The following is a 21,946-nucleotide window of genomic DNA, read 5'->3' as shown; positions in this document are numbered from 1 at the left end:
GTGATGATTTACCGTTTCAAACACAGAAAATGAACAGAAAAAAACGTTGGCTGTTAGGAGGAGGAATTTTCACATGTTGATAAAGCTAAAGCGGGACTGTTTTAAATCCCTTGTGCAACACGTTTTATGTTTCGGTCTCGGCTGAACACAGAGTAGTCCAGTTGGCACAGTTCTTAATTACAGGCAGTTCTGTGGCGTCACATCTACATTCAATTGGATTTTGATTCAAGTGGACTGCAGATTTTTAAGAAAGTCTGGTGCATGGCTTTTAGAAGGGACAGTTTGGTCAAACTCAGGACGTGCGTTCAAGTGCATTCAAGTTGCACACAAAGGCTACCATTATTCGCATTAAATTAATCACAGTAAGCCAACTGTCACATTAAACTGATTTATTGTATGTCAGTCTGTAGTGGCAATTTTAAAAGGGCACACATAAAATACAGTTAATGGCTACCAGTGACACTCCTTCTAGTGTGCTTTGTTAAATCATATCTTATTATCAGATAAATCACCTAGTAACCTTATCTTGTTATTTAGCGCAAAGCTATAAAAAGCTAATGTTGCTACAGCACAAGGCACTCTTTGAGTCTCATAAATACAGTTCCACCAATGGAAAGGCTATGGAACAAAGCAGATCTACAAAATAATTATACTTTCTTTCTACTTTGACTCTGGCTCGGAAAGAAAGGCTCAGAGAAAGAAAGCAGCAACTATTTATGAGTAGTAGATCTGTCTGCTCGTAAATTTTGACCATCATCAGATTTCACTGACCTGTTTTACAACAGTGGCCAAGCAAGGCCCGAGGTTCTGGGTGACTGGCTTCTCAGCCTGCGTATTGGGCCGGGGGGGGGGGGGGGGGGGGGGGGGGGGGTCCTGTGTTCGTGTTATGCCTTTACACTGGGGTCCATTCAGACAGAACCACAGGGCTCCCACCCTGGGCAAACTAGCCTGACCTAAAGCTATACTCATTAAGGACTGAGGAAAGAAGGGTAACAAGAGATTTACTGCTTTTACCTCAGTCGACACAAAAGAGCTCGGTCAGGCAGACAGGAGAGATGGAGGGAAACTTCTTCCGTTTCTCAATGATGGAGCCCACTGTGCTCCTGGGAACTTTCGGGGCTTTCTAAAATAGGGTTTTCTAACCTTTCCCATATCCATCTCTTGACAAAATTCTATCTCGGAGGTCTACAAAGAGAGGAGGGAAGAGTTGGAGAGTAGGAGAGGGAGGTGTAGAAGGGAGAGAGCGGAGTAGTCTAATTGAAATCATATGGCTGCCTCTGACTGAGCCCTCCACTCCCTCCCCTCTGCCTCCCCCTCCTCACCTCCCCATAGTAATCCCCAGACCTGAGATATTACACTTCTCACATGGCACTCTGCACCACTAACCAAACACAAAACAGCTTTTTATTGTTCCTGTCCCAGAGGTCCAGCCTAAGAGGCCCAGGGACGCTGAGGCTGAGGCTGGTTGGAGGCAATCCGGGGGACAGGGGGACTAGGGTTCAGCTTCCTGCTCTCCATGACCCCATCTGCTCCCCAGCGTGACAGACCTCACTGAATGAGACAGACCTCTCTGAATGAGACAGACCTCTCTGAATGAGACAGACCTCTCTGAATGAGACAGACCTCTCTGAATGAGACAGACCTCTCTGAATGAGACAGACCTCTCTGGGCCAAGCCAAATAGATATTTGGAAATTTCTGGGGATTACTGGCTGATTAGTAATTACGTCACCCGGGATTACAAACAAACAGCAAAATAATTTCACAAATGTGCAACATGAAGGACTGGATAAACGTGGTGCACGGTATTAATTGGATAGGAAAGCTATACAACCCATTTGGTAGGGGTAGAGTACTGTATGTTTGAAACAGGATAAAAATCCTATTGAAAAATCCCATAGACACACGATAAGTACACTGTATTGTTAGAGTCCTGTAGCATTATTTAAAAAGGCAGACAATCTTATTTGACAGGTATACTGGAAGACCAGAGGAAATGTCCCATTCATAAAAGAGATGTGTATCATATAGAGTCTGTGAAGGAAAACAAATTCCAAGCAATGAAAAAAATGACACTTCCAAGTACTGCTTATACCCTCACTGTCAACTCTCATAAATACTAGCTGGGAGAATTCTATCACTCCTGCCAAATTGGCAGTGAAGCTTTAGAAGAGAAACTTAGTGGCCCGAGTTCCAGTGTTTCCACATTCTGAAAGGCCCATCGTTTCCGAGGCCACTGCAAAAACCACAGTTGTGTATCCCTTGAGTGAACTGCTGCCAGTACGTCCTGGCCACCTGTAGGCCCACTGTATACCACAAGCCTGTTTCCCCTCATTTATTCTAATAATACTGTCAGAAGGAGTCATTCTCTCTGGTAATCAAAGAGTATTCTTGCATTCCTTATGCTTTACCCTCTTTACACTTTGATGATGCCACAAAATAGCGGTTTCTTAGCTGTTCAGGCTTGGATCCAAAAAATGCAGTCATTACTCATTGCACAGTGAATCTCCTATGTTCCCCCTTGTTCAAGGAAACACCTCAACACTTCCATGTGTCACTTCCTGCTGGCTAGAGACCAAAGTTGCTACTCTGGAATTTCCAATTGGTAGGGAGTTCACATGTTATTTCTGGAGAAAGATCGGCACCATTTGTTATCCATTCTTTAAAGGTACTATATATTACATAATTGTAATACTCTATATTACATTACTGTAATACTTTATATTACAAACTGGTTGCATCTGCAAATGGTGGAGTGCTGATTGGCTGATAGCCATGGCATATGAGACCGTACTTCCTGGATATGACATCACATTACTTTTTACTACTCTAGCTGCTTTGGTAAACAGTTTATAAACACCATAATGCATATCAGGGGTTTGTGGTATATACACCACAGCAAAGCTCTGTGTCTAGGCACTCAGCAATGCATCATGCCTAAGAACAGCTATTAGCCATGGTATATTGGCAAAATACGACAACCCCTCATTCCTTATTGCTCAATTCTACTAGCCTGGAGCAGAAAACAAGCATTGCCATTTATTTGGCATAGTTAAAAGGGACAAAACCACCAACCATTTTCCTATCATGTTAAGAATTGTCCACCTGAAATGAAGCAAAAACAGCTAAATGCACTTTGTGGTTTCTGTCAAATCTAACTCTATTAAAGGAAACAGCAGAGCCTTTTAGCAGGCTGTGGATGCAAGGTTTTTCAAGACACAGCCAGACATTTATTTGATCTGTATATTTCCACATGGGAGCCGTACGTTGGCGGAGAGCTGAGATGTTCTGTCCCTGTCCAGAAGATGCGTAGCCAAGTATGTAAGCACAATGTCATCCATTTTACCATAACAAGCTGGTCAGAGCTGTCCTCCCGCTAACATCAACTGAAGCAGGCCCAATGAGGGTTCAAAGATAATGCCAAAGTATGACTGTTAGACACAGCCAATCCACTGTGCCAGATACAACCAGACATCTACTACCATTCCAGCTAATCATTTACAACAATTCCAGACTGTCAGTCGTAGGCAAATTGCCTAATTCTATTTTCAAAAACAAAACGAAAAAATTAACCCTGGGCCCCTAATTTCATTAAGTGTAATTTACAATTATAAAAACATTGTTTGGCCAATGTCCTAAGGCCCCCTGCTAGCTGGGGCCCCTAAGATACAGCCCATTTGAGTCTGTACATTATAATTGCTCTGATCACTCACACACTCTCGCACGCGCGCGCATGCACTTTGGTTTGTATCCAGAGTTTCAGTTGAATGTTCCTCCCCTTTCAGGTCTGTTGTATTTCCTGACGTTAATCAAGACAATGCTTCTACTCGTGTTGACCTGGTGAAATACAACCGTCCCAATCCACAGGAACCCTCTCAGGGAATATGACTGTCTCCTTGGACTGCTGAAAACCTGGAACGGGGTGGTCTTTTCCCTCACTCGGCAGATTTATTTGTTATTACCACCATGCACAAGAGTTGTACATCAACCATGCACCCCATGACCCATTAGTTATATTCAGAGTTAGGATCAGTGGCTCTGACGTGTTTATGGATGTCACACATCTTAAATCAATAAAATGTCTATGTGACTATCTACAGAAAATCCCCCCACTCCCCTAAACAAAGTAAACCATGGCGGTTTTGGTAAGTATTCAGACCCCTAACACTTTCTCCACATTTTGTTGTCTAATAGACTTAATTTATAATTTATTAAATGTATTTTTATCAGACCCTTCAATCAGTACTTTGTTGAAGCAAAAGTGGCAGCAATCCCAGCTTTGAGTTGTCTTGGGCATGCCTATACCAGCTTTGAGTTGTCTTGGGCATGCCTATACCAGCTTTGAGTTGTCTTGGGCATGCCTATACCAGCTTTGAGTTGTCTTGGGCATGCCTATACCAGCTTTGAGTTGTCTTGGGCATGCCTATACCAGCTGTGAGTTGTCTTGGGCATGCCTATACCAGCTGTGAGTTGTCTTGGGCATGCCTATACCAGTTGTGAGTTGTCTTGGGCATGCCTATACCAGTTGTGAGTTGTCTTGGGCATGCCTATACCAGTTGTGAGTTGTCTTGGGCATGCCTATACCAGTTGTGAGTTGTCTTGGGCATGCCTATACCAGCTTTGAGTTGTCTTGGGCATGCCTATACCAGCTTTGAGTTGTCTTGGGCATGCCTATACCAGCTTTGAGTTGTCTTGGGCATGCCTATACCAGCTGTGAGTTGTCTTGGGCATGCCTATACCAGCTTTGAGTTGTCTTGGGCATGCCTATACCAGCTTTGAGTTGTCTTGGGCATGCCTATACCAGCTGTGCACCCCGGGATTTGTGGAGTTTCTCCCGTTCTGTGTTGTAGGTCCTCTCAAATTCGTCAGTTTGGATGGGGGGGTTGTCAGTGAGCTGCAATCTTCAGGTGTCCGCCCAGAAGTTCAATGGGGTTCACATCCAGACTTTGGCTGAGACACTCAAGAACATTCAGACTTGTCCCAAATCCACTCCAGCGCTCTCTTGGCGGTGTGCTTCCGGTCGTTGTCGTGCTGAAAGATGAATCTTTGCCCCAGTCTGTGGTCCTGTGTGCTCTGGATTAGGTTTCAGAATAATTTTTCTCATGCTTTCATAGTCCTTCAGATGGCATGTCACACGCCTTTAGCTCAAGAGTGTCTTTCCTCCAGCCACTCAACCACAAAAACCTGAATGATTGGGTGCTGCAGAGACGGTTGTCCTTATGGCAGGTTCTCCCATCCCTGCAGGGAAACTCAGAAGCACTGTTAGAGTGGCCATTGGGTTCCTCCCTGACATGGTGCCCTGTTACCTAGAACTGGATGTCTGACCGAGGAAGTTATTGGTGGTTCTAAATGTCATCACAATGTGCTCCTGGGGATGTCGTTGGGGCATTCTGTGTAGATTGATGGAGTATATATATATATATATATATATATATATATATTTTAATTATCTATAACGTAACCAAAATGTGAAACACGAATGGATCTGAATACTTTCTGAATGAACTTGTTGTGAAGATTTGTTTGGTAGAAAAAAAATCCTTTCCCCATCTACCTGAAAGGATTGGAAACTTTCATTCATTTCAGTTAAAAAGTCTAGCAGGCAGCCACCTGAAGTGGATCTAAATACATCTGTTAGCCTCCTGTTCAGTGTCAGCATCCAACTGTTGAGATGACATACATTTCACCCCCTCGCCTTTGTGTGGCCTTTCAGCCCATTTGACAGGGGCAGCGTCACTGAAATGCCTGGGACATGGGAAAGTGCCCCCAACATGACAACCAACAGCCACAAATACAGACAAATGGTCATTTCTCTGATGTCCGAGATACAATATGCTCATTGTAAGCTTGTTCTAAATGCACTTTGCATCACTCTCTTCAGCTTTGGGAAACTGCAGAAGTAAAGGGCAAGGGCTTGGCTTGCATGAATACACACTTGGCAGATAACCTGACTCAAGGACAATCGAAGGACTTAGTTCAGTACTTTCCGAACTGACTGATCTAATTCTTAATCATGCGAAAACAGCAGCATATCATACAAAATGGCCTATTTACATGTAAACAAGATCAGCTCATACCTGTGATGACTCGCACTCCAGCGTGGCCATGTAGGGACTTGTCTTGCCATCTTCAATAATTGTTGGAGACCAGACTTTGTCTCCCAACCTGAAAAACAATACCCTTGACTATTAGATAAACAAGATCCCCTTATCTGTTAAACACTAAAAGGCTTTTAAAGCTGTCACTTCTGCTCCTATCAATTTGGTTATGTACTCGCAGAAGTCGCTATTAAGCCGCCATTATATTTTGTTCTATCTGGATATGATTCTGTTAGAGTGGCGTAAAAAAAAGAAAGAAACTGGAGACACACCATCATACAGCTAAGTGAGCTAAAAAACATGATGACTTGAACTTTCTTATTAAATACCGCTAACCACAGCAAAATATTAGCGACGTGCCCCATGGGATAAAATGGTTCACTGCGATCCAAAATAAGCTTAACGTCTTCATTTTACACAGTATCAAGTGGCATGTGTTTGCGTTTGGCAGGCATAACACTTGCAGCTGAATATGACCCCGTTCAAACACACTTTAATGAGAAAATCATCTCTACCGCAGTTCACCAGGAAAACTGTGGCATTAACTCCCAATTCTTGGCACAACTTTCTTTTTATCCACTTCAGAACCACATAACATAGAACAGTTTATCTGTGATGACTGGACCAAGCCTAGACATGTAAAAACACAATCCACTAACACCAATTGTTGTCTTGAATTCACAGACAGTGATGGCTGTACACCTGCCATTTTTCTAGCGGGAAACTTGTAGGATAATGTGTCTAACATGAATACAGGCAGATATTGGTAACCTAATCCCAGTGTGTGTGTGCGCGCGTGTGTGTGTGTGTACACGTATACACAATGTAATATCCTTATTAATTTAGCTAAACATGCTGAGACAGAGAAACAAAAGTATGGCAAGGGGTCAAATATGGATTTTCTGCCTTCTGTGGGAGCTGACTTTGCAAAACAAACCACGTTATCCATTATTCACACAGTATTTGTCTTTCCCATAGCTAGACCTACATGCATATACATATTCTGTAGCTGTTGTTCAACTGTATTGTTTACCTACACAACAGGCTTGTCCACTATTTCGCCTGTGCTAGACATCCCAGAGAATTGCTTTGACATGGAGAATAGCTTTAGCCAGATTTAGAAGTCCTTGTAAATTACATGGTAATAAAAGACACAGTCCAACTGAGAAGCCGTTGTACAGCGTGTTTAATGACACACAGTTGGGGGGTGGGGTGGGTTAGTAAATAACTGGGGATTGGCTGCACAAGCTTCTGTGGGAAGGAGAAGCTAATGCTTTTTGGAAAGGCGGATCTATTAGCAGTGACGAGAAACATGGCCTGAAGAACACCTGGGAGGCTCTGCTGCCTTACAGGCTGATGGTTAAGCAAAGTTTAAGCAGCTCCATTCATGAGTTTCATTATCAGCTCATACCTGTGATGAGCTGTGATGAGCATTAGATATTCAAAGTTGGCTCATCTTAGTTAAAAGATAATATTTTAGAAGACAGTTTCACCCATAGAGACTTATACATTTTAGATAACCGCTATGTTCAGGGACAACATTTTGGTTACAAATTAGATGCCATAACCGCCAAGTTAACTGCGGCATAACTTCCGCTTCCTGATAGAAAAACAGTACAGAAGCTCATTTATTAAGTGTAATATTTGTTATTTGAATTTGATTGGCTGATTTAGAAGAATGGGTGGAGTTGCTTTAACCTGGGAGTAGTTGCTTAAACATTTCTGTACATTTCTATCCAAACATGTTTTTGGAATACCGTTGAGAGACTGTTGGCGGTAAAGTTGGCCATCGTTCCCTTAGTCTTCCCCTGGTTGGTCAGCAAGTCAATCGGTCAGTCAGTCACGCCCACATGCAAGAGCAGAACACTACAATGAGGCCTCTGTGAGATCTCTGCTGGTGGAAATATTACGACCGGAGGATGAGGTCATTGGATTCTGCTGGCATTGCTGTAGCAGGATGAGGCAATCCCTTAGAAATGAGCACAGAGGTGTTCATATCAATGCTGCTTCATGGGCAAGCTCGTTTGATGGATGAGCTGCAGACTGCGTGGGACGATCCAAGACATCTATCCAGCCCTACAACTCCACCATGGACACGACACTCCGCATCCCAGAATGTTTGTCTCCTTGGACACATATGAATGCACCATTGAGCAAGTTGGTGGAAAAGTAAAAGGGCATTTTTAATACCAAAAGCCCAAGAATGTGAGAAAGCTATGTGGAGGACGTTGATGAGAGCGTGGAAACCGTTGAGAGACAGACAGGCAAGGCAGCAGATACATATTAATACGTACCAATATAACACAATGGAGCATATTGTTTTCCGTGATCCAGTTTAGCGTGTCCTCCAATATTGAGTCAGTATGTGAGGGATTTGTGGAGCTCCAAGGACTGCCTTCTACACTCTCCTTACTGGCTTCCAGTGCCAAGGTTCCAACAGGGAGACAACTGGTGAAATCATTTTCAGAGCCTGACTCCATGGCCGATTTGCAACTTGAGGGGTCAGTGGGGCCACATTTATGTCCAATAGGAAATCCTTCCTCCTCTCCAAAGCTTGCTCATAAATGGGAGCGTGTGCATATTTCACTGCTAAATAAAGACGATAGAGGTCTCTCTAATGAAAGGACCCCGGTCTCACTTTATCATTATGACTTTCAAATAACTTTCCTTTCTGGTCAGATTTTCCTCTGCATGGCTCTCTCTGCCAGTTTTCATTTCCTGATTTGGTTTTGAGGTGGTGGATGTGGATGGTTTATTTTGGCTGTGCAGGGATGTACCATACACTAGAGGGGAGAAAGGAACCCACAAACAAGATGCTGACCAACAGCATCACCTCCTGCAGTTTCTAGCTCACACAGAATCCTTACGACTTTCATCAAATGCAGCTCAAAGCCTCTTGATCCTTAACTGAAAGCAGTCTTTGGATATTATACTGTTACAAATCAAAACAATCAAGCTGCTACTTTGTTATTGATGTAAAATGAGACAAGATCAGATGTAGCCTATGACATAGCCAGCCAGCCCCCCCCCCCCCACTTCATCTTCTGTACAGGGTGGGGTCACCAGTAGATTCCTGGTCTGAGATTACAAGATCAATGGTGGCAGTATAGTCCCCCTCCAGACTCTGCAGGCCCCCTTGATTGGCCTTTTACAACGTCAACAGGGGTATTCTCTCTCTTTGGCTCGCTCTTTCGCTTTCCTAGGATTACTTCGCTTCATAGCCCGATCTCATTCATAAGCGGAGCAACCTCCTCCACCATTCTTTCTCCCCCTGATTTTCTTTGTCTGTTTATCTTTCCCCCCCACTTTCTCCCCTTTCTCCCCCATCAGGTCACATGACTTCACTGCACTGGACCAGCCAACCCAGCAAGTCTCTTTCCGCAGGTTCTGACCACTGGTGGAAACAAATAACAGTCATCTGTCTCCCGGCTCTATGAAACCAGCACTGCTCTCTTCAAGGGAAAGACAAAAAGAGTTTGAGAAAAAGGGGGAGTGGTGCCAGAGTGTGGGGGTGAGAGCGGGAGGACTTGAGGGTTGGGAGGTGAGATTCCCCACAGCTGCTCCATGTCTTTGAGAAAGCGCCATTGGCCTGAAGATATACAGGCCAGTTACGGGAGACATTACGTATTTTTACTGTGGCCTGCCGGATTTCTGTCCGCCTGCGCTAACACCAGCGTGAACTTGGAGCCAGGCCCGTTTAGTAGGGGCCACTCTCACTGTGCAAGGCGCACATTCTGATCAGGCTGTCAGAAATGCTGGTCCATTTCACCTCCCAGGGCAGTGCCTAGGGAGTGTATCAGTGGTTCGACATGGAGCTATGAGGTGGGTGACTCAGTGTCAAGCTCTATGAAAGCTGGCCTGCTGCCCTTTTCCTCCTCCCACCACGTTTAAATGGCTGTGTGACAAACGTATTAACAACCCAATTCTGTGATTCTGTGCTAGTTTCATGTCCAAAAACAGATGCTACTCTATGCCCAGTTTTTATGAACTCTATATATTTCTTTGACTTTCTTTCATGAGGATCCCTGGTCAGCTAGCCAGTGTTCCTATGAAGGCTCTTCAAAAAGAGGTTATGAAAAAATATATAAAAGACATGAAAGTAATGAATTCAGAGGCATAACTACGACATTCTTGTATGTAAGTGCCTCAAGCTCGGCTGCAAACAATGTAATTTTGGTTCACAAGCAGACGTGTATGCTCATATATTTATCCAACAGCAGCAGCCGAAAATTACAGGCCTTTTTAGACAGTTTGAGTCCTTTATGGCAGTGTCTTTTAATGAGGGCTTAGTCTGTTGTTCTCAAAAAATATTATTCTCTGGGTAATTCAAACTCGGCCTCTTCTGGTCACCTCCCCACCCCCGAAAATACACTCAGTGGCCACTTCATTAGGTAAACTCACCCATACCACCACACGCCAAAGGAGCTCAATAGGATGGCAATATGGTGACTGTGTAACCACTGGGGTTTACTGAAGTCACTGTCATGTTTGTGGAACCAGCTTGAAATGATGCATGCTTTATGACATGGCATGTTGTCCTGTAGGAAGTACCCATTTGAAAAGGAGTTGAGTGTGGCCATAAAGGGATTCACACGGTCAACAACAATGTTTAGATACGCTGTAGCATTCAGATGATGCTTAGTTGGTATTATGGGGCCTGATGTGTTGTCGAGAAAACATTCCACAAACCATTACACCACCGCCAGGCTGTACTGTTGACATGAGGCACATTTAGGTTCTGACCCTAATATAATAGTGTTTTCGCTATATTATATTAATTTAATAGTGTTTTCGCCCACAGAACTGTCCCTCACTGGATGTTTTGTTTATCGCGTTATTCTCTGTAAACACTATAGTGCATGAAGATCCCAGGAGGTCAGCCATTTGAGATGTTGGAACCACCATGTCTGGCACCAACAAGCATACCACAAAGTCGCTTAGATCACACATATTCCTTGTTGTAATGTTTGGTCATGCAGCAAATAAACCGCTTGAACATGTCTGCATGCTTTACATATTGAGTTGCAGCCACACGATTCACTGTTTGGCTATTTGCATTAACAAGCAGGTGTACCTAATAAAGTGGCCACTGAGTGCATATCTTACATTTTGGTCACACAGGGACATAATGGGTCTATGAACAAAAAACAGAAGGTTAAGCAACGCTATGCACGCAGTATTTGTAATTGAATTTCCAGCTGTACACACACAGCAGAAATCTGGGCAGTAAAATAATATTATGCCCACGTGAATTGTCTCTCTGCCTGCCTTCAGCGCTCCTTCCTCTCCCTTTTGTGCTCTCTCCCTCTCTTCCTAAACAATTCCACCAGCTCCATACCCTTCACTGTTCATGTACATAGCTCTATCTCAGCTAAGCACCAGGGACAGCAAACAAACAATATAGGCTACAAGACAGAAAGGGTATTCACCTATCAAAAAACTATTTAAATGCAGCAGGCACAGCTGTCTAACCAAAATAATAGTTCAACTAAATACTGAAAGTAGCAGGAATTCATGCAAACAAAAGTACAAAATAGCAGTTAATGCTGAAGAATGAATGTAAAGTGAACAGAACACACATCAATACAATAAAACAAAATATCAGAAAAACATAAGCATATCAGAAAAACAGAAAAGCATAAATCCAGCTGTGTAATAATACAGTAAATGCAGCCCTCAGTCGCTCCCTCACACCAACTGACCTTTTAAAGAGAGGAAAGCATGCGTCATGCTCCTCATAGCATAGCCAAGACATGGAGATAAACCCCTGCCATTCCACTGCATTGCAAGAGTATGCGCAACTGTGCCTTTTACATATTCGAACAAGGCAGCACACAATGTGTAATCTTTATTTACAATTCTATGAGATGCACCCATGAAACAGCTGTCGTAAATACATCGGCCCGCTTCAAACATGGAAAATCATGCCATGCATAGTAGCCATAGCAATTTGTGATTTGGCACAATACACTTTCGTGAATCAAATTCAAACAAGCCAAGTAATGAATTAGGTAATAGCGGTGCATTTCACCAGTTGCTACTACATTTTGGAATGTGTGGCTGGGATAGGATACTGGGCTAACCGTAAAGGTTACCTGGGCTAACCGTATAGGTTACCTGGGCTAACCGTATAGGTTACCTGGGCTAACCGTATAGGTTACCTGGGCTAACCATATAGGTTAGCCCAGGTGGGCTGGCACCTCTGTTCAATCAGGAACAGTCGGAGACTGAAGGACCTGTGGAGCAATTGTGTAAATGATGCTGGTAGAAGAATGGATAGCATATGCGGAGCTTGGCAACATCACCGCTGGGGTGATCTTGGCTGCGGCCTCTGTAGTTTGATGGTGCTGCTGTGACTCGATGCTCTCTGCATGGATACTTTGGCAAAGGTATTTGCTAACAGTTGAGTTTCTTCTGGAGCAATTCCAAAAAAAATGAAGACTACACTATTTCATGGTACGCATGAGAGAGTTGTATGACAAACTTGACCCCGTCCTTACAAATTAAAATCAAATATCACATGTGTGTAGCCCACTTCAGATGAGCAGAACATTTACAGGTGCTGGTCATAAAATTAGAATATCATAAAAAAGTTGATATATTTCAGTAATTCCATTCAAAAAGTGAAACCATCATGGGGAAGACTGCTGACTTGACAGTTGTCCAAAAGACGACCATTGACACCATGCACAAGGAGGGCAAGACACAAAAGGTCATAGCTAAAGAGGCTGGCTGTTCACAGAGCTGTGTCCAAGCACATTAATAGAAAGGCGAAGGGAAGGAAAAGATGTTGTAGAAAAAAGTGTACAAGCAATAGGGATAACCGCACCCTGGAGAGGATTGTGAAACAAAACCCATTCAAAAATGTGGGGAAGATTCACAAAGAGTGGACTGCAGCTGGAGTCAGTGCTTCAAGAGCCACCACGCACAGACATATGCAAGACAGGGGTTTCAGCTGTCGCATTCCTTGTGTCAAGCCACTCTTGAACAAGACACAGCGTCAGAAGCGCCTCGCCTGGGCTAAAGACAAAAAGGACTGGACTGCTCCTGAGTTATGTTCTCTGATGAAAATACATTTTGCATTTCCTTTGGAAATCAAGGTCACAGAGTCTGGAGGAAGAGAGGAGAGGCACAGAATCCACTTTGCTTTAAGTCCAGTGTAAGGTTTCCACAGTCAGTGATGGTTTGGGTTGCCATGTCATCTGCTGGTGTTGGTCCACTGTGTTTTCTGAGGTCCAAGGTCAACGCAGCCGTCTACCAGGAAGTTTTAGAGCACTTCATGCTTCCTGCTGCTGACCAACTTTATGGAGATGCAGATTTCATTTTCCAACAGGACTTGGTACCTGCACACAGTGCCAAAGCTACCAGTACCTGGTTTAAGGACAATGGCATCCCTGTTCTTAATTGGCCAGCAAACTCGCCTGACCATAACCCTATAGAAAATCTATGGGGTATTTTGAAGAGGAACATGCGATACCCCAGACCCAACAATGCAGAAGAGTTGAAGGCCACTATCAGAGCACCCTGGGCTCTCATAACACCTGAGCAGTGCCACAGACTGATCGACTCCATTCCACACCGCATTGTAGCAGTAATTCAGGCAAAAGAAGCCCCAACTAAGTATTGAGTGTTGTACATGCTCAAGTTGGCCAACATTTCCAACACATTTTTTTTTGTGTTGGTCTTAAGTAATATTCTAATTTTCTGAGATACTGGATTTGGGATTTTCATTAGTTGTCAGTTATAATCATCACAATTAAAATAAATAAACTTTTGAAATATATCAGTCTGTGTGTAAAGAATGAATATAATATACAAGTTTCACTTTTTGAATGGAATTACTGAAATAAATCTACTTTTTGATGATATTCACATTTTATGACCAGCACCTGTACGTCTCATGGAAACCCAAAGTAGTATGCACACTCTAAATGTGCGCTCCTCCCAGTGTGCTAACAGATTGTGCACCAAGCATCATTTAAACCTCTTGGCTGCTCGTGAAAGAGGCCACATACCAGCAAATAGCAGGGCCTTGTGCTGCGAAAAAGAGAAGGTAGAGGGTTATGGGGAAAGCATATTCTATACTCGACATACAACAAATGGAAAGTGGAACGTTATTTCTGACGGGATAAAACGTTGAGCTCAAACAACCCCATGACTCATCTGATGGATCAGGTTACCCCTGGTTGTGGAATAGGCTGATTCTCCTTTCCTTTCCCACTGCAAAGTCAGCTCCAGACTGAGGCTTAGCACCAATATGGGTCTACTCTTCAGAAAGGAAGACATTTTCATCCTGGAGCTGCCGTCTTCCAAAAATGCAGTAAGTTACTCCTCTCGTGTGGACATTTCAAACCCTCCATTGTAAAACTGTTTAAAAACAGAACATTCCGGTCTGCTTCAACCCCCAATCTGACATATTTTACAAATAGGGACTGGCCATTTAGACCAACAATCAACTTTGGATTAGAGTATTTCATGTGTTACATTGAACCAGGTAAATCATGTCTTCCCCAATGTTCCCAAATATAGTATTATGAGTTGCTGGAAGAAGTGGAAAAATAGTCCCATTACACATCAGGATTAGTTGATTATACAATATCAATTCAACAGTCGATGTTCCCATGCTATGCTGTGTTCCCGGGCGTATGCCTCCTGGCCAGAGTTCCCTGCAGGGTTGGAGAACTGATCACCATGTGGCTTAAACAGACTAGGAAATCTAATGCATGGGGTCGTTCATTCATTACAACTAGACATCTTGTAATGAACTAATGAATAAAGGGAGGCTGTGTTCCCAAAAGCTACCCACTATCTACACAGCAAAGTGCACTGCATTTGTCCTGAGAAGCGGGGCTTTGTAAATGGGAGGTTCTCGCGTACCTGCTGATAGTGAGTGTGAGTTCCACCACGCAGGCCTTGATCCTGTTTTGGGCCTCCATGTGGGTCATGGTGTCGGAGCTGTCCCCATTGACTGCCAGGATGACGTCCCCAGGACACAGTTGTGCCCGTGCGGCCTTACTGCCAGGGGTCACCTGACCATCAAACAAAAGACAGACACCATATTAGAACAGAGGCCACACACCCAGTCAAAAATAATACCACACAATGGCACCAGGATAAGGTTTACCTGTTCACAATCTACTACCAGTGGTCATTTAAAGTCTTCTGTTTAAAGTGCTGGCATCAAATACAAAGTGGATAATACACAGCCCCAGAAAAAATTAAGAGACCACTGCACCTTTTACTTTCCTTTACAAAAAAAGAGGAACAGAAGGGTTAAAATTAAGAGACCACTGCAAATTGAATGCTTCTCTTCCTCACTCAAAACTTTCCTTTTAAACTTTTTTGGAAAGGAAAGAAAAAGGTGCAGTGGCCTCTTATTTTTTCCGGAGCTGTATCTTACAAGAAACAATAACATTTCTCTGCATCAACATTTGATATGTTGTCTTTGTACTACTTTCCATTGAATATAGGGTTTAAATGATTTGCACATGATTGCATTCTGATTTTCTTTACATTTTACACAGGGTCCCATATTTCTTTGGAAACGGGGGTGAAGATACAGTACAGGTTTGTCCTGTAATCTCTCATCAGATATACCGTCAGCCCTGTGGACGTCTGTCTGGGCTCCGGAGGACAAAAGGAGCTGGGGGGGCGGGGGTTCTCCTCCTTCCTCTGGGAACGTTTTACCTTCCTAGACACTTGTTTACACATGACAGCAATTTTCCATAATTACCCCCTGCCTGCCATTGCCCTGGCCCTTCATCCTTACGGCCCCCATCTTTTTCCATTACTGCATCACCGGACATATTGATTTGGCGGACAGAGGTTGAATGAAACCAGCAATCATTACAGTGTGTGGTCCCTGTGTACAAACGTAGCAGTCTCGAGCGCTGGGGGAGGCCGTCATCAGGACGTTCGTATAAAATGCAGGGATTAACGGAAATCCTCCACTCGCGTTAAACAGATTCAAATCCCTTATCCAGGAAGTCCACTCAGAACAACATCTCGGTGTGCATTCAAACACTGGCAGCTTGATTTAACCAAACGATCTACAGCACTTCACAATGTTTATAGAGAAAGGGGAGAAGGGGAGCACTGCAGGGGAGCAGGGGAGCACTGCAGGGGAGCAGGCCAGCACATGGAGCAGAGCTTTGTTTTAGGGGCGAAAGCACGTAAATCGCATGGTCCATTAAAAGCTAACAGCGAAGATGTGTGTTTCAGTGTGGGACGCCTAATTCACAGCCATTGACTCTCCCCCTCGGTCAGAGGCAGCGCCATTGAATTCGAGGTCACCACCCTGGGGTTGGACTGGACCGGAGGACACAGAGGTGGAGTGTGATGAGACTCCACTGCGGTGTCATGTTGTTAAGCTTCAGCCGGACAAAGACCACTTCAGGGTCAGGGAATAAATCGGCGTCTGTGTGTGACTTACTCATAACCCTTTACCAGACATTAACCACAGGACTTCATTATCCGACAAACACAGGTTTATTTTTCTATCCTTGTGGGGACCTAAAATGTAACCCAAACCTAGAACTCCATGTTTCCTATCCACTAGCCCTAAACCTACTAACCTGTATCCCAAACACTAAATCTAACATCAGTAACCTAAACTCAACCAATCTCTAACTCCTAAATCCCTAAACCCAAATTGTTTCTTCCTAAATCTAATCCCAAAGCCGGACATTGCATTTTCTCTAGCGGTAACCGGCAATTTTTTCTGGATTTACCATTACTAAGGGGACTTCAGGGCCCCATGTGTGCACACAGACATGGATTACACACGCACGCACGCACACACATTGACACTCCCACAAAACATGCATGAGTGCATATGTACACACAGACACGTACGCACACAAACACACACACACACACACACACACACACACACAAACAGACCCACGCACACACAAAGCATTCACTTTAGAGCAGGGCTGCTCAATCTGGATCCTGGAGAGCTACCATCCTGTAAATTCTCTCGAATCCTATTTTTGCGCACCTGATTCTAATAACTAGCTGGATGAAAAGCCAAGTCAGGTTAGTCACAACTGGGGTTGGAGAGAAAACCTACCGGATGGTACATCTCCAGGACCACAATTGAGCAGCCCTGCTTTAGAACAAACAGTCCCTGTTTAAACGAATGGCGTGATTTTGGTGAAAGGTCCAGTCAAGACCCCTTCTTAGGCATTAGTGGCATTGAAGGTATGATAGTCTATTACCAGGGCAATCTAAATCATTTGGTTCACTCTCTAGGGAGGCTTCTAACACAGTGACATAACCACTAAAACATGGCCGGGAACTGACATTTTAATGACACGAGTACCAGATGCTGAATTACCCACAACATACAATATGTGCTTCGATCCAATACGGCAAGATCAATGCCATTTGGTGGGGTCTGAGTCATTGCATTGTGCAGTGTTCTTCTGAACAGTTTCCCCCTGTGATATGACTTCAGTACATACATGTGGTAAATAAATAATATATATTCACAGGCTTAGTCAATGTTACCCCAAATTGTTTTGAATTTCACCAAAAAATCAGTTGTTAGAATGCTTGATGTTTGAATGCCTTAATTTGGATAATTATTTTACAATATAACCAACATATATTACCAAGAAAATGTTATATTAGAAATACTTGCAATCAGTCACATTTATCTAGACTTTTTTTTTTTTTTTTTTTAAATGGACGTTTTAAATATTTTAATCTCTCGGGGGTTACTTGCTGCTTGGCCCTGTTTTTAGAGGATTGTGACCGGATCTCAAAACAACCAGATCGATTGAACATTAGAAGCCAAGAATATTTTATAAAATAATATCTCTAGTTGAAAATACTCAAAAACCTCGTGTAAATAATTGCAAATTTATTTTTAAAGTAGAAAACCTTTTTTTTTTACAGTGCATCACATGATGCCAAAAAGGAATAATGCTGAAAAAAAAAAAAACATACAACCACTATTGTTTGCTTGCTTGTTTGTTGGGTGATGGAAACCATGACGATGGCCTTGACCCCACTTAGGGAGACGATTCATTACTTGTTTGGTCACAAAATTCTTAATACCGCTTGATTGTGGCACTCTTACAAAGGAGTTTCAATGTGCCATGCCATAAACAATAGAGCAGCTGTTTAGCAAACATGTTGGCTCAAACTTTAATGAGTAGGAAAAGCCAGGGATAGTCCCCTTGAACTTCAACACAACTGAGGAGTGATGCCATCGCCTATTTCACTGTGCGTATGACCATGGGCTTCTTGAGTGCAACATTCTGAATCTAATTTGTTGCTGAAGGTCGAGTCTACCCTCTAGTGAGAATACACCCCCTTCCAGTCCATTGGACAGCATCCAACGTCCGTCTTTGTCACGCTCCACTAAGAAATACCATAGCATGTGCTGAAATTGCATTAATTAATTTCCCATTTGTATGGCGGTAACTGAAACCAAATTGAAGTTTAATGCCTCAAGTGGTGATAGGGAGCGACAGCAATATGGGTCTCCTTGTAGAGCAGCACAAACCTATCAGGTCTTCATTGTTTTGTGTCTCTAGGTCACATGGCTCTTAGGTATGCTTCATCGGGACAGACAAAGCTTAGAATAGGGACAATGTGTTCAGCACTATGGAATTAGGAAAACACCAATCATAAAACAGGGCAAACAAGAAAGGCCTGTATATCAAATTTAGAAGGAACCAGAAGAAGGAAAAATAAAGAATATATTGCCTATTAGATGGAGTACATTCCTGTCTCTGATAAAGGATAACTTCAGAGGAGAGGAAAACAGAAGAAGAAAACCCAAGCATTTGTGGTAACTGAACATTCCAGCTTTATCTGCTCAGTTAACGCAATTTATTCTATGATAAACAGCAAATATCAGATAAAAAAAACTGCTGTGGAGGCTTCATAGGATCCGGAACCTGACAGTGCACCAACGTGCAAGCCGTCCACTGTGGGGGGGGGGGGGGGGGGGGTTGGGGGGGGGGGGGGGTCAATAAAAGTTCAAATCGTTCTACATTGAAAGAGGCACAGACAAGGCTGGCATAAACAGTGCAGGCTGGTTACAAGCAAACACAGGCCAAAGCTGTAGACTGGGCCACCAGTAAGACATGGCCTCTAGTGCACACATACCATTCCAGCCAAAACCCTCTCCTTTCCCACTGCCACTATCACAAAGTATCAAAACGCCCAGAAGTATACAGAGGAAAAATACAAAGCTATCAGTGTCTACAGCCGACCAGAGTGACAAGTGTATACGTTTTATTTAAGCACAACTGTTAACTTGTGTCCAAATCTGTCAGATTAACACAATTGAAAGGTCACTAGCATCGCTATTTGCATGGGAGTGGAATTTACAATTATTTAACAGGAATGTATCCAACTGCAATTTTCTGCATATCCCGTCAACATGCTTCAGCGATTATATCAGTGACCTGGCCGGCGCCCCTGTTTGACCATTTTAGAATGCAGACTCCTGCAGACTTCCAATCCACCAAGCCCAGCATAGCCTCGGAAAAGCAGGCACTTTAGCTACAAAACAGCTGCTGCCATCATGACAGTGTACTCGAGTCTAGAACTTTCTTTGTTTGAAATGCAGGTGTTCCAAACCATTAACTCTGATATAAAAAATAAAAAAAAACATGGATGGAAAGAACGCTATCACCATTGCTCTCTCCCAAATGGTTCTTCAGAAATGTAACCATGTGGGGGTCAGGTTGAATCCCTGTGGGGACATTTGGACCTTGCTACATTGAGTGCTGCCTATGGAGCAGTAAATACACTTATGGTCTGTCATGGCCAGAATGCAGTGAGAAAGTGATGAATACCAAGCTGGTGATACTAACTCAGCAGCAAACAAAAGATCTACAGGGTTCTAGGGACCATCCAAGCTGAATTCCTTCCCACTGTTATGTTTTTTGTGTTAAGTAAGAGTCAACTGAGCTAATGGAGTGGATCCGATGTTTTTTTCAAGCACCATTGGCTCTCACTGTACCCTGTAATGAAAGTCCCTAATGTCACCTACTCCCCAGGCAGTGCACTCATTTGGACACACATCTGTCATAATTTAGGCACTCTAAGAATGTATGTTTGACAATGCTTGAATTACAGCCTTTTAATGGTGGAAAAGATGCCATTTGCCAAGAGTATTGACCTAACTGGCCTTAAGGAAAATCTGAAAAAGTCTCATAAGACATGGTACAATAAAAAGCGGTCATGGAAGATCAATTCATACACCAGACGAAGTCATGGTACAGTGATTTTTCGAAAGCGTTTTAGCTTTTTAACCATGTAAAACAATGTCAATGACCTGCAACATGAAAGGGGGTATTTCAGGTGACCCTGAGTTAGTCTCCCCTTGTTAATCTAAAAAATGGCCCTCTTTGTTTCAGTGGTAGTTAAATGGTCCCGAGGCTTACAGCTGAGACGACACCTGGAATCCCTCAGCGGCACCATCCCTGATGAAAAACAAATGTCAGCGCCCAGCCCACAGCCAGGACCCACTGTTTATCCTGACTGAGGTAAACTATTGGCTACTGCCAAACACACAGCTGCCCCCCAACCCACTCTTTCAAAACTATGTAAATCCATGTTATCAAAATATTTTGAGACAAAGCAAAGGTGTTTGTGATCTTTTAGTCAAATAGCAGAAAGTATACATTAAATTATATTTTTATTATTTGTCCACTATATTTATATTGTGACACCCAAGATATGCGTTGTTATTAGCATATCATCACAATGTAGGCTTGCTGTTGCAAATAAATGCCAACATATAATCTGTCCTGCATCTTGGGACAACATTTGTAGCAAGTTTGGTTAACATTTTGTGGCAAGTTTGGCATAGCATGCAACACTTAATTCAACACTTAATTTAACACTAGGACCAAAAACTGCAGCCCTAGAATTGCAACAAGTGGTGAGATTGTCTTGAATAAAGTTTGACTGGCATACAAGTACTTCGTCGGTGTTGAGTACAGACGGGACCGCGACAATATCAGCTGGAGCCTCCGAGCATATGCTGACAATACAATAATTCCCTTGGCACCGTTGTGCTGGCTATATGATCATATCAACAGCCATTCGATCTGCTAAATCAGCCTTGCTTACCAGAGCAGTTCCCCGTGTGTTAATTTAGTTGGCTATAATTCATTGGCGGAATAAAAGAAAAAACAGATGCACATTTCTGACAAACTAGATTACAATTAGCCTACCAAATGCATCATTGACCGCAGCAATCGTAATATGCTTTTACGAGAAAAAATACGGGAACACATTAAGCGTACATACCCTCGAAATAGTTAACGGGGTGCTAAAGTCCCTTCCACCGACCAGTCGAAAACCCCAAGGTGAGGGTCCCTTCAGTGTCACGATCTGGGTCATAGTTGATTTAGAAAAATATATCCGTAGGAACTGTGCAATCAACTGTGCCGTATTACTAATTCCAGCACATATGAACTGCTAGGCAACACTGTCTCTTGTCGAAAACCTTTCTTCCCCAGTTGATTCAACTTTAAATAATGAAGCCGCCTCTGACGTGTAATAGGGAGTTGTGCATTGAGAAGCCGCCGTGCACCCGCTCAGTTGAAACCGAATGGGTGGGTGCAACAAAAAGCTGGTCCATGGAAACAAGCCATGGAAACAAGTGGTTTAGGTTGACAGACCGTAGAAGTATCCTAGTAGGGTCGTTTATTTATTTTTTGGTGTGTGGGGGGGGGGAGTCAGTCGTGGATTGGAACATTGGTCCTCAGTTCCTAGGGTTCAACAAGGCAGGAGGACATATACATTTTTAAGGAGCCAATACCCTATAAATTAAAAAGTCCCGCCCCCTGGAACCATGTTTAGTACAGGCTAAAT

The 21,946-nt window shown here is 43.3% G+C and overlaps 1 protein-coding gene across 1 annotated transcript in view; it reads right to left on the bottom strand.

Annotated features, from left to right (window-relative positions):
- The window catches only part of pdlim4 (PDZ and LIM domain 4), a 29,523-nt gene extending 7,798 nt beyond the window's left edge, over window positions 1-21,725 (bottom strand). Inside the window, exons 1-3 of the mRNA XM_010900854.5 lie at window positions 21,380-21,725; window positions 14,975-15,126; window positions 6,077-6,164 (exon numbers count right to left, since the gene is read on the bottom strand). Coding sequence (XP_010899156.3) covers window positions 6,077-6,164; window positions 14,975-15,126; window positions 21,380-21,472 — 333 coding nt within the window. The 5' untranslated portion in view covers window positions 21,473-21,725. The remainder of the gene's footprint in view (window positions 1-6,076; window positions 6,165-14,974; window positions 15,127-21,379) is intronic.
- Window positions 21,726-21,946: the final 221 nt, after the last annotated feature.

This window comes from Esox lucius, chromosome 7, assembly GCF_011004845.1.
Source record: "Esox lucius isolate fEsoLuc1 chromosome 7, fEsoLuc1.pri, whole genome shotgun sequence".
NCBI classification, from domain to species: Eukaryota; Metazoa; Chordata; class Actinopteri; order Esociformes; family Esocidae; genus Esox; species Esox lucius.
Note: the sequence above shows the minus strand (reverse complement) of the source record. Positions and strands in the feature narration are given on the sequence as shown.